At 42.1% G+C, this 20,214-nt stretch overlaps 2 protein-coding genes across 3 annotated transcripts in view; one reads left to right on the top strand and one right to left on the bottom strand.

Annotated features, from left to right (window-relative positions):
- zranb3 (zinc finger, RAN-binding domain containing 3) overlaps positions 1-15,511 on the bottom strand; it is a 98,002-nt gene extending 82,491 nt beyond the window's left edge. The window contains exons 1-4 of one of the 2 annotated variants that reach the window (XM_084051254.1): positions 15,451-15,511; positions 11,900-12,126; positions 3,444-3,462; positions 2,958-3,136 (exon numbers count right to left, since the gene is read on the bottom strand). In XM_084051254.1, the coding sequence (XP_083907380.1) occupies positions 2,958-3,136; positions 3,444-3,462; positions 11,900-12,126; positions 15,451-15,483 (458 nt within the window). In that variant the 5' untranslated portion in view covers positions 15,484-15,511. Of the gene's footprint in view, positions 1-2,957; positions 3,137-3,337; positions 3,463-11,899; positions 12,127-15,450 lie in introns of those variants that run through there. The other variant, XM_084051255.1, reaches the window with a different exon arrangement.
- Positions 15,512-16,207: 696 nt separating this feature from the next.
- LOC311040880 (R3H domain-containing protein 1-like) overlaps positions 16,208-20,214 on the top strand; it is a 63,526-nt gene continuing 59,519 nt past the window's right edge. Inside the window, exon 1 of the mRNA XM_084051258.1 lies at positions 16,208-16,274. The gene's annotated coding sequence lies outside the window, so the exon portion shown is untranslated. The remainder of the gene's footprint in view (positions 16,275-20,214) is intronic.

The raw sequence follows: 20,214 nt of genomic DNA, 5'->3' as shown, positions 1-20,214 counted from the left end.
GTCATTAACACTTCCCCTTCAAGGACGACGGTTTCACAACCTCTTTGCACCTCATCTGATATGAGAGGAGGGGAGTCTTTTCTTCTTCAAATGAGCCACTAATTTATTTATTCTTAAATCTTTAAAAGTTTCTTTAAGGTACAAAAACATTACCAAACACAAGCAATTCAAACCTGACCTGGGTCTCCTGTGTGAGAAACCACTTTTCTACAGCTCTATCACGATGGAATCCCTGCTGCATGGCCAGGGGAGCTATTGTGCTTATGAGCTTCAGGCTTGTTACTTGTCAACCAGTACTGTAGGTAGGTGCCCTACCTGACAGGGTGGCAATTTCTCAGCAGAAGAGTTGGGAGACCACCTCCAACCACTGCAGATGTGCTAGTTACTGTATATTGTATTACTATAACATTCCAGCTGTAACCCGTTTAATCCAGGAACGACGGATTTAGAAGACATTTAGAAAGATTTTCTAAATCCTAACAGTTTTCTGAAAACCGTATGTGGCTATATACTGTATATCAGTGGTGCTCAAATCTTTCATGTCAAGGAGCCCCAAAATGATATGTATTTGGTCGCGGACCCTAATCTCAAAAAAATTTGTTCCAGGGACCCCCAGAAGAAAAGATTTGAGTTAAAAATGTTTGCTTTAAAAAAAATATATATTAATAGATTTGCAAAAATGATCAAGATTTTTCAAAAATAACTGATCTACAAGCTCTAAGGGTTTGTATATCTGCTATTTTTGAATAGCCCAAAGTATAATATAATGGTTATAGCTATAATCTAAAATGACACAGATGCGTTCCCGGATTTAATGGGTTAAGCACAACGAAATTGACTAGATAATAAAAGTGGAACAAGAATCTCTTTTCAGGGCCCTTTTATACCAATTTATGCCAACAAGCTAGACAGACATGAGAAGCCCCAGTCAACACACTCCTGTGAAAATGAGGCTGTCATGTCCCCCGCACGGCAATTATCATTTCAGTTCACTCTCTGGTCTGAGCATTTGGATTCCTTTGTGGTCCTTTTGGCAGTAGCCTTGTTGATTTGCCTGTCTGTCAATGCTGTCATCCTCCAGATCCCCTATGCAAATTGAACCTGCTGCAGTTATTTGACAGCTCTGATTTATGTCATTCTATCGCAGCATACTCTGAAACTGAAAAAAAAAAAAGTGTTTGCCACGTGGCTCCTAAAAACATCCTATGGAACCATTTTGTATTTTTGTTGTTTTCACGGTGTGGCTCCTCGCAGGTAACCTGTCTAGACCAGTGGTTTTCAAACATATTCATGTCAAGGACCCCCAAATCGATACGTATTAGGCCACGGAAACCATTTGAGAGATTTTTGTGCCAGGGACCCACATGAGAGAAGATCAGGCGGAAGATCATAGCTGAAAGGGTAGAGAGTCCGTCTGGGAAGGAGAAGGTCCCAGGTTTGATTCCCAGGCGCGGCAATTGTGTTCTTGAGCAAGACACTTAACCCCTGCTCCAACCAACTGCCCCCCCCCACCCGCACTCACTTGAGAAGCACTCAGCTGGGTAAAGCTGACAACTGAATTTACTCCGTGGGATGAAATAGGTCTAATAATAATAACAATGATAATAATAATTATTATTATTATCATCTTTGTTAGATTAGATTAATGCAGAATTCTACAACAGTCTACGTATGCTGTAGGTTGTGGGGAGATGAGTTAATCTACTGTAATAATGAATTGCATTTTTATAGCGCTTTTCCAAGTGCTCAAAGCGCTTTACAATGGTTCATTCATTCATACAGGTGGGGGACATTGGGAGGTGGAGCGGCGAACAGTCGACGCCAGCGTCCCCACTTTTCCCACATTCACACACCAATGGTGGCAAGCGAGCGCCGACCGAATCATTGGAGGCAATGTAGGGTTCAGTGTCTTGCCCAGGGACACTTCGACATGTGGTCAGGAGAAGCCGGGATTCGAACCGCCGACCCACGGATCATTGGACGACCTGCTCTACCTCCTGAGCCACAGCCGCCCACAGACTAACATCTAGCTGGTGAAATAATAATGAAATGAAACCATTCCTCATTTTGCTAGAGACCTCCTGGAACACCATCAAGGACCCCTGGGGGTCCGAACCCCACTGGTCTAGAAGAGGGGTCTGTCTGTCTGTGCGCCTGTACGTCCGGAGCATATCTCACAAATGTCATACGGAGTCATACGGCATAAAAATGTCATAGACAACTGATGTTATAGAAAACTGACGTCACATGCTGGCTATGGATCCTGAAATATAACACCAATTGCGGGAAACAAAGGTTATCTATCTATGGCCCCTCCTACAGTACCATGCTCCACTTCAAACTACAACTTAACTGTATGTACAGTATGAGTGCATGTGTATGTACGGTATGAATGCATGTATGTGAGTGGGTGAGTTCCTCATATGGAAGCTAAAGCGACCAATGCATGAATAATTATCATAGAGATAAGAGTCAAACCATTAGGCAAGTAAAGACAAGGTTATGTTGTTAATGTGGTCCGAGAGGTTTTACATTCTAGATCAAGTACAATCCTCTCCTGTTTTTTGATTGAGACACTGTTAACCACAAGGACACTGGCTTCCTTATACTGGGCATGTCACACTAGGCGAACATTCGGCAGAATTAGGAATAAATCACAGATCAGCAAGCTCACTTGTAGATCGCCTATTTTCGGCAAAGCGATTTGGTGTGAGCTTGTAGATCAGCTATTTTTGAAAATGTTTGACAATGTCTGAAATGTTTTGACAATAATGACAAGCCCAAAATAGGGATGCCAGGTTGAAAGTGGTTAAGCTGGCACAATCATCCTATGAATTGAATTGAAATTATTTAGTGAATAAATATACTTTACATTTAGTTATAAAATTTCCCTCTCCTTTCCAATTGGCTCACCTGGCCGCTGTCACTTTGAAAAGCTGTGCGGGTGATGTACATACGTGGTGTGACTCTTGCTCTCTATCAGGTTGATGTCTCCGGGTGCGAGCTCAGGGATCCACTTCTCCAGCTCCTCAATCCAGGGGTATTTGAGGGAGGACGGCACCACGATGAGCAGCGGCCACTCCTGCCTGTAGGCGTAGGCCACCGCCATGGCCTGCAACGTCTTCCCAAGACCCATCTGGACCGAGAAAATGAAAAAACACTCCATGAGTACAGTGGGGGGGTGGAGAAACAACAACAAGTCAATCGCACGGAGGCTCTGCAGTAAATTGCACATGACGGGCGAGCCGACGTGAGGCCCAAGAGTAATAAGGTCTCAGAATGACTCTGTTGTCAAAACTGATTAGGCATGTGGGAATGCTGTGTGAGGCTGACAAACTCATTCAGAATGCAATGCGGCTCTGTGTCCCAGGTTCTTTGTTTGATTTTTGTTGTTGTTGAGGAACAGGATAAGATTTCGGCGTTGGCGTCGAGTGTGTGCTCACCTCATCTGCAATCATGCATCTGGAAGACATAAAAGAACAAACAAAAGAAAAAGTTTGTCTGATGGATGCTGGAGTTGAGGTCATTGTTCTGAAAATGTTTGTCTGCGTGGGATACAATTAATGCCATTGACAAAACTAAATGAGCCTGTAATATACTGTATACAGAATCACTGAGGCAGGCTGCATCATGTCTGCCCTTGGCTGGATAATCTTGTGCAACGATGAATGCAGGGTGATGATTTTGTTCATCACATACCCTGGCTTTATAGCCACACCTGAGGTCACAAGGGGGCGTACGAGGGGGCTTTGCGACCTCAGTATTTTATACTAGACCTTTCTATTAAACCGTACAGACAAATAGCAAAAACATTTAACATTTAAGATACAAGTGTCATAGAGACGGCGGTAATGAAGCACTTTCTTTGACATTCTTGTTATCTGATCTTTTTTTTTTTAAGATATTTTTTGGGGCTTTTTCTGCCTTTATTGATAGGATAGAGGGCTGACAGGAAATGGGGAGAGAGATGGGGGGGGTGACACACAGCAAAGGTTGTCAGTATCGGGAGTCGAACCCGCGACAGGCTGTCAAGCTGGACTACCAGCGTATGTGGTATGCGCCTGGACCGCTAGGCCAGCGGACGCCCCTTTGTTATCTGATCTAGTCAGACAGATTTCAGAACCATGGACAGATACATTTAAGCTATTTACATTGGGCCACACAGCGCTGTCTCCATTACTGAATGGATCAGGACCATGGACAGATACATTTAGACTATTACATAGGGCCATGCACACAGCGCTGTCCCCGGTACTGAATGGAGGAGAGATAGAATGAGAAACACATCACTTCGGTTCAGCTTTGCTTGCATTTCGTGGTTGCAAATAGAACATTCAGCTATTCTATTCTGGAAATGACAAGGAAGTGAAGTTTCGGTCAACAAGAGAGAGAGAGAGAGAGAGAGAGAGAGAGAGAGAGAGAGAGAGAGAGAGAGAGAGAGAGAGAGAGAGAGAGAGAGACCTGCATGGCCATGGCATGAGCAGAAAGATGGACAATATTAATCTTTTTGTTTTTTATTTAATGACTGTGATACAGTTGGCAATTGTTTTTATATTTTAGCATTCCTCTCTCAGTGGTTAGAATTTATTGTTCACAGTTATATTATGTTGCATCTTGTAGACCTATGTTTTGTGAAATAAATGCATTATTTGATTTTGAAACAGTAAAGGCCTTTGCAGACAGGGTGCGATTTTTCGCACGGAAAAAACGGACAATATCATTCTTTAAATGAACACATGGTTCTCAATAACCTCATGCACACCGGCTCCGAATTTACCATGCGGCGATGCGATGCGGCGTTTTTTTCCCAATCGAACCCAGTTTGATTTGTGCGTCTTTTCGCATGTGGTAAAAACTGATTGACTAATCGCACCCTGCAAAGGCCTTTACTGTGTTATTTAGCCTTTCAGAGAGTATTGCACGGTTAAACCAATTAATCACATTAAATCTACCATCAGAACAATTTTAGGTGGTGACATGGCAATCTGCCCCGAACATTACTATTTTATAATATGGCCATGACACACAAACACCACATCTAGTCAAACACCACTATATAGAGTACCAAAGATGTCACTCTCGCTACCCCTGGGTCACAGAAGTATTTCTTCTTTTTTTTTATTATTATAAATTTGTATTAGGGAATACCAATTACAATGGAACAGGTATACAGGTGCGTGTGTTCATCTGCAATTGTATCCCTCTGAAGTATTCTTTCTATAAAAAATCCAATAGGGTTATCTTAGATTGTGTCATATAAGAATTCCAAAAATAAACAAATAGCCCCGCGATTCTGTCAGGTATGTGTCCTTTATGCTATTGAGTTACATTTGATAACGTCTGTTTGGAGAGAATGAAATTATTTTCTTACTCTTTGGATAAATTATTACTTTTTCGCCATCAGTTGATGCTTCATATCCATATGAGTAAAATCGGAGGAGGGAGTTAGCTCAGAACACAGAAGGTGTTGCTGGCGTGTCTAACCTTTGCTAGTACACATTATGCAGCCATTCTTTGAACAGTTGTGACTTCTTCACATTTACACAGCTGCAGACAGCCACACATGGGAGCTGCCCAGTTCATACAGCACTTCTGTCTTCTGTCGGCCACTGGAGCACCCCTCCCCCTCCCCTCGACTGAAGCATACTCCCACTGGAGCCCCACCTGTGCACCCTGGATTTTCGACCGCCTGGGGATTTGACACCAAACTTCTTCGGTGTCATAAAAACCCTGCTCGGCTAACTTTGCAGGCTAGCGGCAGACCAAGCTGCTCCAGAGACCCCTCTGACTCCTGCTGCTCACGGGGGGGGTTTGGAGGTGAAAAAAAAAAAAAAACATGATCTCCCTCGGTCATAAACGCTCTGAGAGCATCGCTTGAGGCCAGACGGACTGATAGAGCGGTTCCGAAACAGCCCAACGCAGACTCTCATTTTTCTTCCTACTACTTGCCGCGCCCTCCTCCGACCCTTCTCCCCCCCACCCTCCCATCTCCGCCCCATTTCTCTCTTTCAGCTGAAGAGCATGATTAATGTGCACACCGACACCAGTGGTTTTTCTAATTGCCAGCACACCGGTTCAGTCAGCGCAATGCATACACATGCAGGTGCGCGCGCGTGCAGGTAGCAAAGGCGCACGCATGCACACACACGCACGCACTCACATGAAAGCAGGTTTGGGTGCAGACACACCTACACACATATACATATACAATATAATATAGTACATACAGTATACTGTTTGTACTATATATATATATATATATATATATATACATATATATATATATATATATATATATATATATACACACATACATACATACACACACTGTATATATAACTATGTAATATATATATACTGTAGTATGCATGTAATGTGTGTGCAAGCACGCACATTACAGGCACCCGCACACATGTAGAGACACACACACAAACACTTTACAGGCATACGTGTACACGGACAGACACACATGCACTCTCAGATAGAAAGAGAGAGGGAGGCGGCTGGGGCAGGTGCTTGCCATTTCTCGAGGCATTAATCATCCTGCTTTAAATAACCTGAGTGTCGCATTGACGGCTAGAGACTGGGAGGATGCTGCAGCGCTGTTGCCTGACAACGGCACGGACCCCGTCTTCACATCGCTCTAATGTTATCTCTGAAGCCCACCGGCCCCAAAGTGTCAGGAAATGGGCTCTCCTACCCCCGGGTCGGCCATGACGGTTTGATGGTTTTGACCTCTGCGCAATGATCTTTTTTCCTTTTTCTTTTACGTACCCTTGCCGACTAATGGTTCCTTCACGCATTCGCTAACTCCGCGCCTTTAAGCTTTGCTCTAATTCTTGAATGAGTACTTATAGGGTACAACGTTCAATGTAAAATGCAAGAGAACAAAAACATGAAAGGTTAGATACGGCGCAAACATAAAATTAAACGTATAGAGCGGACAAAATTCATAGCAACATAGCTTTCATGTCGAACACACGGGAAGAAGAAATAATCCATGGGGACCTCCGTCTGCAAATGCGTTGGGTGTACTTAAGCAATAACTCATGACAAGCTATAGTTATTGTGATCACATCTAAGGGGGGTGACAACCCCCTTAGGTGTGATATGATGACAATATGCCATGGCCTGGAGTAAGTTATTGCTTTTAGAAAATGGTTACCAAATATGGCATCATGAAAATTACAGACACGTTCCAATTAAAACTGTTTTTAATAACTATTTCATTACAAGAATAGTTTTCTACAAGAAAGTAGGCCCCGGCTGCCTGCACAAACAAGGCAGTTGCTATGCAACGTTTACGTTTAGACATTTTTCTCATCTTTCTGAACCTCCGCCTATCGTCTATTTAACCACTTAAGCCATTATACTTTGTTCACAACACATTGCATCAGGGCGTGTTGTGAGCTTGTAGATCTGCTATTTTCACACAATGTTCCCAGAATAGGGACGCTAGGGTTCATGTGGTTAAGGTGGACCTTTTCCTGGTAACGTGCATTGCTCTATCCACTCCTCTCCTACATAGTTAATTCTCCACCGAGGTTGAAGTTCACCTTAAATGTATTTTTGTGGATTTCACTTTGACCTAATGGTTTGTAGCCTGCCTTGTTAGCCGCAGAGTGATAGAGAACTGAACAAACACAGTAGATTTCATAGCCATGGTATATTATTATATGCCTGCTTATGACCCATCTATTCTTTTATATCTATAGTACGTGCTCAACATTAACTTTTATTTGTAAGAATTTTATTCTACTTGTGCTATATTATGGTGTATATAAAAATGGTCAAGGGCTAGATACTGCACAGGAGACCATCATATTCTCACCTCATCCTCAAAACATTCTCTTACATGCACACAACTTGTGTGTATGACAAGTTGTGCATGTGTGTGTGTGTGTGTGTGTGTGTGTGTGTGTGTGTGTGTGTGTGTGTGTGTGTGTGTGTGTGTGTGTGTGTGTGTGTGTGTGTCCAACACCACCACCACCATTCCACTTATTGATCTGCTTCCTTTCCCGGACCAGTGGAGCAGAAGTCATTGAATGAGAGCACCAACAGTCACTCACGATAATATTTTTTTCTGGGGCAGATCAGGTGCAGGCTGATTCTAGGTTACTTCATGTCGCTGTCTGGCATTCAGGCCAAACACAACAGTAAACTCATTGAATGGGGGGATGCTGAAAACGTCTTGTTGAATGGATGCACACATCTTAGTTAGGGATGGGCGTATATAGGATTTTATTGATACCGCTATTGATACTGCTTATTGATAGTGATACTTTCAATTCTATATTGAAAAGAAACATGTTGTAAAAAGAAACGGTTATTTTATCATTACTTTGGTGAGGAGACTGATTGCAGTATGTTTGGCAGTGGGCCTCGTTGCTTCTTTACAATAAATAAACTTTAGATTAGATACCAAAGAACTATCGATTTTTAGGTTAGAAAATACTAACAAACAAGAATGACCAAAGTCATAATAAAGCCGCATGCGGCAGGCTTTTTTGGCCCCAATCTTTTCATAGACCTGATTACTTGTTTTTTGGATTGCTTGTTTCTCTCGCCAAACCTGGCAACATTTAGCGTCGCAGATTAACGCTCTAATGTTGTTTATATAAGTGGTGGCAACATTTTGTGACACCACACGGGTCTTCCCAACAATACCTAAGATTGAAGTCAGTATGAACATGGCCAAATAATAACTTAATAGCCAAACTAGGTCTAATGAAGCACGCTAGCATTTAGGCTAACCCTCCGCCTGTGCGTTGCCTTGTTGTGATTTATGTTCGTCCATGCTGGCCCCTAATATGGTCTGCTTCCGGGTGGATCAACCTAACTAACAATGAGGATCGTTCTGATTGGTTCCCTTCCCAACTAGTCCCTCAAAAAGAGTAATTCTGTGTGAATACATTACGTGTATGTTGCATTCCAAACTGGACACTTTTTATAAGATCTGGGATCCATATCTGTCTCATATTGGACCTACGCTGTCCGCCACTGTGCTTGGGGGATTCCCATACCGGCCCTAGTCTGACCTATTATCATGTTTTTGCTCATCTTTTTATCTTTGTTTAAATGTTGTTTCTGAGCTGTATCTTTTTTGTCTTTTTAATTTCTGTTTGTCTGTGTTTGTATTTTGTATGTCTTTAAAAAAACAATAAAAATATTTTACAAAAAAAAAAAAAAAAAGAGTAATTCTGATTGGATGTCTTCTCCATTCGTCCCGCCCTAACATTTTCGTCTCATCTAATTCGTTGACTAACGTGTCCATTACATTTTCGTCTCCCCATTGGCTTAAAAGGGGGGAAGTGTGATGGACAGCCAGGACAGCCAAAGACACTTAGGTGTCACAAAATATCACTCGGGTGTCGGTGTCACAAAATATCACTCGGGTGTCGGACTAAGACTAGTGCTGTTTATAGAGCCGCGCTAGCGCACGCGGCTAAAAATTAGAACATTTGTAGGCAGACCTACCTAAAAACATTTGATTGACTTGATTGATTGTTTTGAATCTTTTTCCTGTGAAATAATACATCTAACAGTCATTAAGACTAATTCAATTCAGGTATTTCATTTTATAATCAATTGTTTGACATAGTTTAGGTCGTCCCTCCAGGCGATGGGATCTAATCTTTTTACTTTGCAAATCCAACAAAAAGGTCCCTCTGGGTTATAGGCTCTAGACCGCCAATTACAACATGACTGTCTATCCTGCTTGTGGGATTTACTAGACAATCAACTTGCCTTGTAGCTGTAGCTACCAATGTACAGTAGAACAGTTGCAGCTTTCCTTCAAAGAATATGAAACTACTACCAAAGTCAGCGCATAATTACAGTACGCAATAAGCCGAAAAGGACAATCCGTTTCTTGTAAAAACTTCAAGACACGTAATACGGAGGTATTACATGTCTTCTAACATAATACCCCAAAAACACCTCGGTGGCTGTTAATATGCATCCCAGTAAAGCTTGTTTGTGAAACACCTAATCAAAATGAAGTAAATGGCTCACACATGCATTTCATTGATATAAAGTGCTTTTCTGTCTTTGCCATGCCTGAATGAATGCCAACTCTCAAACACAAGGGCTTCTTTGCATCTATCCAGTCATCAGAAAGAGATTGTCTGGTGTGCTTTTGTGGTGCTTTGTAAGACAAGTTCACTGAACATTCAAATGCCTACCAATGTGAATTGTGAACCCCAATTACCATCCTATACTGTACATACATGATGTGCAGTTACTGTAGCTCCTTAAGGATTTGGACAGTGACACACTTTATGATTGCAAGATCTCAAAGCCCTGTTCGTAAGGACCTTAGGTTGTATGGCTAACTGGCAATGACATAAGTCAAAATATTGTCCATCATCTTTATCAGAATCAAGCAACTTTATTTTTACATCACTGGTTTACAGGTGTAAAGAAGTGGGTGAAATTAGTTTTTGCGCTAGCTCCTTTATTTGTTTTTGTTTTCAAGACAGGGAAAAGAAGAAGGGGGGGCAGAGCTTTATCTGTTGCTTCTGTGTTCTGTGATGGGGGAACCGGATGTAGTGATCCTATTCCCTTTCAATGTATGGGGAAAATGATTTCATAAACTAATGTAAACCGAGCAGATTCTGCAAATAGATAAAATAACTACTGTACCAAAGTCAATATCACTGTAATGCTTTGGACCAAAATATGAAATGACAGTAACCAAGACTAAAGAATAAAGTGCAGCATATTTGCTTTAATTTCAAAAGGTGTGTATAGTATCTGTGTTCATCCTTTAAACCTTTCATGAATAAAATGTAATTTTGTCCAATCTGTATGGTAGAGTATGTTAATACCTGAATACAATATAACTTCTACAATTGGGGTGGTTGTATTTAGTCTCCCTGCTCTTCTATTGAGACATTTAGATTGTGTCAAAGTCATGTCTCACCTAGACATAAGATCTGACACAAAATTCAATTTATCCCCCGAGCAAGCAGGTCGGCTCTATTAGCTCAATGGTAAAAATGTCAGCACTTGTGCGGTTCAAATCTGGGGTAGAAGAGGAAAGTTACATAGTGCTGCTTTAAGGAGGAAAATACCATTACGCTTAAGCAACAGACAGCCTGCACTTTAACCTTGTGGCCGCAGTCTCCAGTCCCATGTCCATCGTTTCCCATCCAAAGTTTAAAAGCCTGTGGAGCCCAAACATTAGACCAGTGTGTCGTGTCACTGGCCAAGTACTTATGGAGCTCACCGCACTTATAACACCACTGCTGTGCATCCTCCTGGGAGAGCCTCCACCGAGTGTCGCGACTGCTCTTACTGTCACATCGATACCTTCATCCAATTGAGCAGGCCGGCCACACACACACACACAGTACAGCGAGGGCCAATTGACTTCTTGACCCGTCCACGCAACGGAGCACTACCTCCCGGTGTTTGTGGATCAATATGGCCGCTCCATCACAGACGCCGCCGCTCAGATTGCCTCCCCGGCCTGCGCGACCTTCCTGAGGACCACGGCTTACATCGATTGGTCGGAAACGTGGAAATTAACAAGTCTGGCCCCTCCCTGCCGCTAGCACTCGGACGACTTAAGACACCGCTTAAAGGCTACTGAGAAAGTTCAAAAGGGGCTGTTAATTGTTTCACGAAATAGAATTTAGTTGACCTTCTAATTTGTGGATGCCTCCGTGACTGGAAGTTTTTATTTGACAGACGGAAGCTTTTTGGAGCTTCAAGGACCCACTGTGACTGAAGCAGGTTTGTAGTAAGTAACATTAAGGATGTTGAAAAATGAATAAAAAATATACCTTGAGATTAAACATCACATAAAGCCTAACCCTAACCAAAATAAAGTAAGTGAATATATAATAATATCCAAGAAGTGGGGTGACAGTGTTTCAACAGAGACATAGCTTACCTTCCATTCCTCGATAAGGCAAATTCAACTCCTTCCTTCTGGAAAGGCATCAGGCGCTGAAGCAACTTAAGGGGGAGGAATGTCAATGGTGGCGGTCTCTTCAGTGGAACGGAAGACAACTTTGGGGATAAACATTGTGCTTTGGAGGGGGAGCTCTGTGGGCTTTTACAACTCTTTTCTATCTCTCTTTTCTTGAAGCGCTTGCCCTGAAACATTGCGGAAGTGTTCTGGGTTTTCAGATGGAGGGGGGGAGAGAGAGAGAGAGAGAGAGAGAGGGAGAGGGAGAGGGAGAGGGAGAGAGAGAGAGATTATTACCACTGACATAATTTAAAGCAGTGCATTGTACGTTGGCTAAGTTCATTATTTGTCAACATTAATCATTACTGGATGCAGTAGCTAATGAATAACAGTGTCACCTTGCATACTGAATTCAGTGAACTTAAAGTAATTTGACTCCATCCCTGCTGCGATGCTGTGGAGGTGTACCAGCTGTGTCATATATTATACGCATTGCTTGTCGTAATTCATATCCATATGGGCTTTAGTTAAACACACACTACAGATATGCTACCACAAATACTGTACCTTTTCTACTTAATTAGTTCTCCATGGGCCCTGGGCATCTGTGTGAAATCACAGATAAATGTAGAACTGTATAAACTTTTCTCCCTCTGGTTTTAGTCTGACTCTGATTTCTACCTTTTGGGGTAATTATATTCACGTACATATGTGCAATACTGCATCTTATCGCACTTGACAGCCCACAATAACCAGTGGTGGAAAGTACAAAATCTACTAGTACAATTTTTAGGTCCTTTTTTTTTTACTTTTTACGCAGAGGGCAGGCATATCCAGCGATGGGACTTGCTGCCCAGTTTGAACCCTTGCCCGCTTCTTCTGAAAACAATGAATAATAATATTTTGCCCCCGACTTCTCTGCTTAACGATAGATGGACGGGCAGCAAGTCACCTTCTCGGCTTCCCCCAACAACTCCCCCAAACGTGTCCAACTGTCCATACTGTTGGAGTGTCACAAACTTCATGCATATTTCTTTTTAAGAGTGCTGCATGGTTATTAATGGACCATTGCATAACAAAAGATGACTGGGCAAGTGGGCAGCAATTCACACTCTCAATAACACCTTCATCCGAATCAGTAATAGCCTGCCCTACACAAACGAAATGAGTCACCAACTTCAAAAAATTGCTCCTCGGAGCACAGGTCTCCGCCAATCTTTCACAAATTTGAGACATTTTGTTCAAGACGGGCCACTCTTACAAACTTTGGAAACCAATCTTAGCCAATCAGGATGGAATATGAAAAATCTGACAGATCCGTCTTGATCACATGACTGCAGAGATAATGTGTACCGATTGGAGTGATGTCCAGTAGTGTCTGGACAAATCTGTATGAGTAATAAAAAATGTGTTTAGCAAAAGTCAGCACTATAACAGGCCGATGTGAACAATTTAGGGCAGAGGTTCTGCTCTGGCATCCAGGAGTGTGAGTGCAGAGTTTAATGCCATAGGGCCAATGGCGCCAGAGATTAGCAGCACATAGTCATTAAAATCATCCACACCTTTATAAGCTGCAAGATTAAAGTGATACACCATACATACACACATACATAGCTAATTAATCCAATAATGTGATTGTGAAATGGGTATTTTGCATAATGAGTAGTTTCTGACAATGCTTTTGTACCTTTACTCAAGTAACATTCTGAATGACATCACAAGACTTTTACTTTTAACAGAGTATTTCTACATTATGGTACTTCTTCCATCACACTGATAGTCTATTAGTGAATTCATGTGAACTCTTCACTCTTCTAACGTGCTGCTACGCGGTGCAGTATCGTTATAAGCTTCATTAATACCACATTGTACGAATGGTGTCGCTTGGAAAAAAAAGAACTTGTGTAGATCATGCTAACAAGCAACAATGTTTTAAACCACTTAAACTCCTGCATCCGTATTATGGGGAAGGTTTTCGCAGAATAATAGCAGATCGACAAGGCTAATTTCAGCGAAAGCTTTCCCCACAATAGGCTCTATGCACAACAGCCATATTATCACTTCCTTCACAGGTGTTTGATTGATTGATTGATGTACTTTATTTAGTAAGACATGAGAACATCAGTACATGGAAGTACATCAAATTCACAATACAAGGTCTACTAAACTGGGAGGCTCATTAAGCACTAAGCTTGTTTAAGATGAGATCCCCATGCACACAAATCATGATGTTACCAATGATACTAATTAAGGCTCTGTTACATAGCACAGTACGTGGTTCTCAGATTTTTCAATTTCTACGACCCCCAGAACTTTGAGTGTACAAATGGAACCAAATGGACACTTACGGGTCCATTTGGTTCCATTTGTACATTCTCAGAGTTACACGCCCGTAAGGGGCCATTTGGAAACCCCTTAAGGGACCATGAGGGTCCCTGGACCCCAATTTTAGACCGACTGGTGTAGCAGAGTGTTACCAGTGAGCCAACATGCAGTCATGCACAACAGCAGCATCCTGACTCTGTTTGACAAGAATAGAACAGATCCTTCATTAGTATCATTGGTAACACCTGTGAATGTATTTTTACTATGTCTGCTGTGCATAGAGCCTATAACAGAAAATACACTAATAAAGCACTGAGGGACTCCAATCACCCATATGGGGTTTACATGGTTGTTGTTACTGTCTGCGAACTGCGATGCTAGGCTAACACGTCAATAGTCCAGTTTATCACATAGTATTAGGTTAATTTCCTATCAGTGGATTGGAAATTTAAACGACTGACTGCAGCCAGGTGACCTGCATAACAGAGGACGTTAAGAAAGTTCCATCTGCACAACAAGTTGTGTTTTGCATCAGACTAGAGCTAACTGTTCGGACACACTTCCCAGTAGACCATGAACTTCAACCTGGTGTTTGCACTTTCTCTCTTTTTGGCCCGTACATCTACATAAACGTTCATATTTCAAATATAAAGTGCTTACCCCATGGCTACGGATGTTATAATTCTGTACGGGCCATCAGAAGTACCCATATCTTCCGTATTGTTCAATAAAAAGCATTTTAATCCGATCGGTGGCCATTTTCTCCGTATTTACGCCATGCACTTTCAACCACGCGACCCTATCGATTGGGAGGTGTATTGCACTCTGATACTCTGAGAAAATAGCCACCAATCGGATTAAAATGCTTTTTATTGAACAATACGGAAGATAAAGGCACTTCTGCGGGCTCGAACATAATTGTAACATCCGTGGCCATGGGTTCAGCACTTTATATTGGAATTTGAACGTTTATGTAGATGTACGGGCCGTAAATGGAGAAAGTGCAAACACCAGGTTGAAGTTCATCCATGACGGTCGTGACAGACGACCGTCGTGTGATCCATGGCTATTCCCAGTTCCCACATGAGTGTAGTTACATTCAAGTTGTAAACAAACCCATCTATGCATTCGTTTAGCTGTCTCTTGATTCCGATAATAAGACTCATCATGTCTATATTCTGATACGTCAACTATTGATGAAGTCTTACTGTGTTTCTGGAGCTGCACCAAACAAAACCCATGCGGCGGCGGCAGGCTGTGTGACGTGATGTCAACATGGAACGACGTAACGTGCGTGAGACGCACCGCACGTCAAGCCCGGATCCTGCGGCAGGTGCTATACAGAAAGTGGTGACCTACAGAATCCAGCGACTCCAATATCCTACCAAGCGTTTATTTTATTTTTTTAATACAATATTCCATAACCATTCATACTATGTTAATCTTGACCTGGAACAAGATTTAGAGTCAGACAGAATCTATAAAATAAATCTCTCGGTCCAACTAATGTTATGTAGGCTGAGATGTGATATTCAAGGATTAGGTTATTATTTTATTTTATTTCATTCATATTAAATGATGAGGATGTTTTTTTTATTTCATTAGATGCCATTAAGTTTTTCTTATTTCATTGTCATGCTGACGCTCAATGGCGATGATTTTTTCATTTAATTTATGTGACATCTCATTAATTTAGTCTTTCTTGTATGCTGAAGTTCAGTGATAATGGACCTTTTTTATTTCTTATCAAAGGGCAAAAAAAAGTGCAGTTGAGCCTATTAAAACTTGATTATGGTACCCTTTCTCAAAAGTGCGATAAAAAATATCGTGACCCACCCAAAATAACATCTCACCTTTTCGCAGCTTTGAGGTGAGCATGAATCCGCTCAGTTGCAAAACAGCGACCTCTGGGGATGACACAAATGGTTAGATCACCGATGTTGGTGAGACATTGATCTTGGCAAACGGCAGACAGAAACCTTCGCAAGCCCTGACAACAGAAGAGACGGTTTATCAATTGCAAAGGAAAACGGTAAGTGTTTAGTTCTATGCATTGTGTATTCATCATCTGTGTTGGGATTCTTCTTACTAGCTGTTTGCCTGCAGATTGCACATTGCAGCAGCAGCTAGGGCTCACATTATGTTATGTCACTGTGTTAACATGCGTGATGTTGGCTGATGTTGGCTGACTGCCTCATATAGCCCTCGTACAGAAGGTCCAGACCAGTGGTTCTCAACCTTTTCAGGCCGTGACCCCCCAAAATTATCATATTTGAACTGGGGACCCCTCCAAAATAATCATATTTGAACTGGGGACCCCTCCAAAATAATCATATTTGAACTGGGGACCCCTCCAAAATAATCATATTTAAACTGGTGACCCCCCAAAATTATCATATTTGAACTGGGGACCCCTGCAAAATAATCATATTTGAACTGGAGACCCACCAAAATAATCATATTTGAACTGGGGACCCCTTCAAAATAATCATATTTGAACTGGGGACCCCCTGCACCCTGATAAGCACTTGGAATGTAGGAGTTGAGGCATTACATTTTCGGTTCCACAGATACATATTGGGAAAATAGCAGATCTACAAGTGTAGTGAGCTTGTAGATTGGCTATTTTCAAATGACAATTTGGCCAATGTTTGACCAATTTGTATAGTATAGTTTGTTGATTACTTGTGATGCAGTTATTATCTTATTACTTTATTTTCTTTCTTTATTTTTTAGGTATTAAAAAGGTCTTAAAAGTCCTTAAATTGTCACTTCACTGTCATCTGGGGACCCTCCAAAATCATGTGGGGACCCCCCTGCGGGTCCCCACCCACAGGTTGAGAACCACTGATATAGCCCTGGTATATAGAAGGTCCAGACCAGGAGGGCCCTTTTGGATCGTGTATCTGTTTTCTCTTCCTTTATAAACGGCAGACAGCCGATTATGTTAATATGCCCAAATGTGTCCCATATACCAGTGGTTCTCAACCTGTGGGTCCAAAGGGGGTCCCAACATGACAGTGAAGTGACAATTTAATGACCTTTAAGACCTTTCTCAAACCTAAGAAATTAAATGAAAAGAGACCATTACTGCATCAAAAGTAATCAACATACTATACTATAAAAACTGGTCAAACATTGGGGAAATTGTCAAATAATATAAGAAAGAGGCAAAACTTTTGAAAATAGCCGATCCGTTGTGAGCTTGTAGATCGGCTATTTTCTCAATATTTATCTCTGGAACTGAGTCAAACTAAATGTCATGCCTTAACTCCTACATTGCAAGTGCTTGTTGTCAGGGTGGGGGGTCCCCAGTTCAAATATGAATATTTTGGGGAGTCGCGGCCTGAAAAGGTTGAGAACCGCTGCCATATACCATGGTTGACCCACCGCCCCCAAAACAAACACTTAATAACCATAAAACTCCCCCACATCCTGTCATGGCATATGAAACGTATTAATGATGTTAGTTTTGCCTACCTTACCTGCCTGGTGCATGGTAATTATAGGTAATTATAGGAATATGGAATGTGAGGTTGCCACTGACATTGGCAGCTGTGACCTCGAAGGACTTGAGTCAACCCAGAGTAAAAAAAAGCCATGGGTTTCCGAGGCTAACCCAGAGAGACAGGCACTACTGTAAATGCCCCCATTTGCATGTCGTTTTTGGAACTGCTGAACAACACAACAGCGTACCACCATAATTACTTTAGTAAAATATCTAATAATTGATTATTTATGTTGAGGAAAACCAGCTGGACAGATGCATGCAGATGCAAATCTGACAGGATTATGCTTCAGGTATTGTGTAGCACTAAATTGCATCTACTACCTCCCAATATGGGTAAGTAATGAGAGTCAGTGTAACCCAGTGAAACGCTGTCTGATATTGTGAAAAGAACACAAAGCCCAGCTGGTGTACCACACCACCCATTGAGACAGTTGGTAGACAGACTCAGTATGAATTTGTTGAAGTAAGCCAAAACATGTAGACCTAAGCTTTTGTTTCAACGGCTACGGTACTACTAATGCCCAATGCAATTCCCCATGCATTTTCACTATTTTACCAACTAACTTAGAATAAAAGGCCCTCATTGTTTGAGGATCCTTTAATCCCAAAATGGTTTGTTTGTGGCTGGTGATGGGCTGATCGAGGGGCACACATTTACTTGTTAAAAAAAGTTTGGGCGTGATAATGGCTGTACTTATTACTCAGGTAGTCTCTGGTTGCCAGACCATCAGAGATCTCTGCCTGCTGATACGTCTACTCTGGAGACGTATAAATGCAAGGTAGTTGCTAGAACAGCATCGAGAATGGCCACAAACAACAGACCTACGCCCACTGCTTTGAAAACCATATCCATATATCCCCAAACGATTTTGGATTGGTTATGTAGTGCTGTTTTTTTGTTTGTTTTACTTTCTAGTTCAATGGTTCTCAAACATTTCCATGTCATGGAGTAGGACCCCCAAATTGTATTTGGCCACAGGCCCCCATTGGAAAAGACCCCATAAGAGAACATTTGTGCAGCGTTCTGAGCTTGTAGCTCTGCTATTTCAGAATAGCTGAATAATGAAATAGGGCATACTGTTTAAACTGTTCCTCAATTAGCGGAGGACCACACGGAAGGTCTCCCGGGGGTCCCGGGACCCCACTTTGAGAACCACTGCTCTAGCCGTTTCCACCCAGTTTCAGCCAGGAAAGATGGGAGATTGTCCTTAGTCTCTAGTTGAGTGAAGTGTTTAGAGGCTGACTTGTGAGTCTATATGTCAGGGAGCAAGGTCCAACGTTTGTGATGGTTCATGGCTGGAGGACAGTGTAATTGCTGGTTTAAGCCCCCGGGGCGGCTTGCCCAGAAATGCTGGCAGATGTGGCAGGATGGCCAAGTGATTAGAGTGATTCTCCCATAGGGCTGAATTCAATCTGTGCAGCAAGTGTCATTGAGCAAGGCATTTACCTGCCAACTCAAGTCGCACATGATAAAAGTGTAATCAAATTGTCTACTAAAATAATTGGCTGACAGCACTAGAAATGCCTGTCTGCATGCCATACTGAATTCTAAGTGTGTGTGTTAACTACACTATATAGCCTATCAATCAGATTTTTTACTTGGAATGCATTAATTTATACAGAAACTGTGGTGACATGGTCTGGTGCCAATTGATGGCATTGTGGTTAAGCCACTCATTTCTGGAGTCACACCGCCTCCTGTGCCCCCCCCTGCCTACACTGTATCCCTATCAGTGTTTCTGCTGTCCCAATAAAGAACAAGAGTCCAAAAGCCCTGCTAGCAGCCCCTAGAGGTCGTGCTGCTCCTTACACCCAACTGGAAATTGGCTATAGGGTGGCGCAAGAGGAAAGACTAGAGGAAGATTAGATAAGGTATCTTGTGCAAAAAGTTGATATTTCGGACTAAGGCGCTAGAGAAAAGGTTGTGGTCAAGTCAGTCCAGTCAATTTTATCTAATTGATATTGCGCCAAATCACAAAAGTTATCTCATGATGACACTTAACATTACAGAACAGGTCATGATCAAACTCTTGGTCTTGACAGGACGAAATCTTGAACAGAACCTAGCTGCACTGTAGGTGGCCATTCATCTGCCTTGACCGGTTGGGTTGAGGGAGAGCGGCGAAGGGAGGGAGAGAGACACTTACAGAGATGTACTGCAAAAAATAATAACTGTATTAATAGCAGTCCGCAGCCATAGTCCACGGAAACCCTTGATCCAGAGCCATGGGGTCTGTCTCTGTAATCACGATCAATGGAAGCCTGTGATATGAGAAAGCACGAAACTCTCTGGGGAAGAAGTCAACTTAGTAACATGCATTCATGGGACATGCATGCATACAGATGGAGAGGGGAGAGGAGAGAGGAGCTTGGTGACTTATGGCAAGTCCCTCAGCAATCTAAGCTTATTCTACAGCATAACTAAGGCAAGCCTGAGCCAGCTTTAACTATAAGCTTGATC

The sequence above is a fragment of the Gymnoscopelus microlampas genome (genome assembly GCF_963454915.1).
Source record: "Gymnoscopelus microlampas genome assembly, chromosome: 24".
NCBI lineage: Eukaryota > Metazoa > Chordata > Actinopteri > Myctophiformes > Myctophidae > Gymnoscopelus > Gymnoscopelus microlampas.
This window is presented reverse-complemented; position numbering and strand designations above follow the sequence as displayed.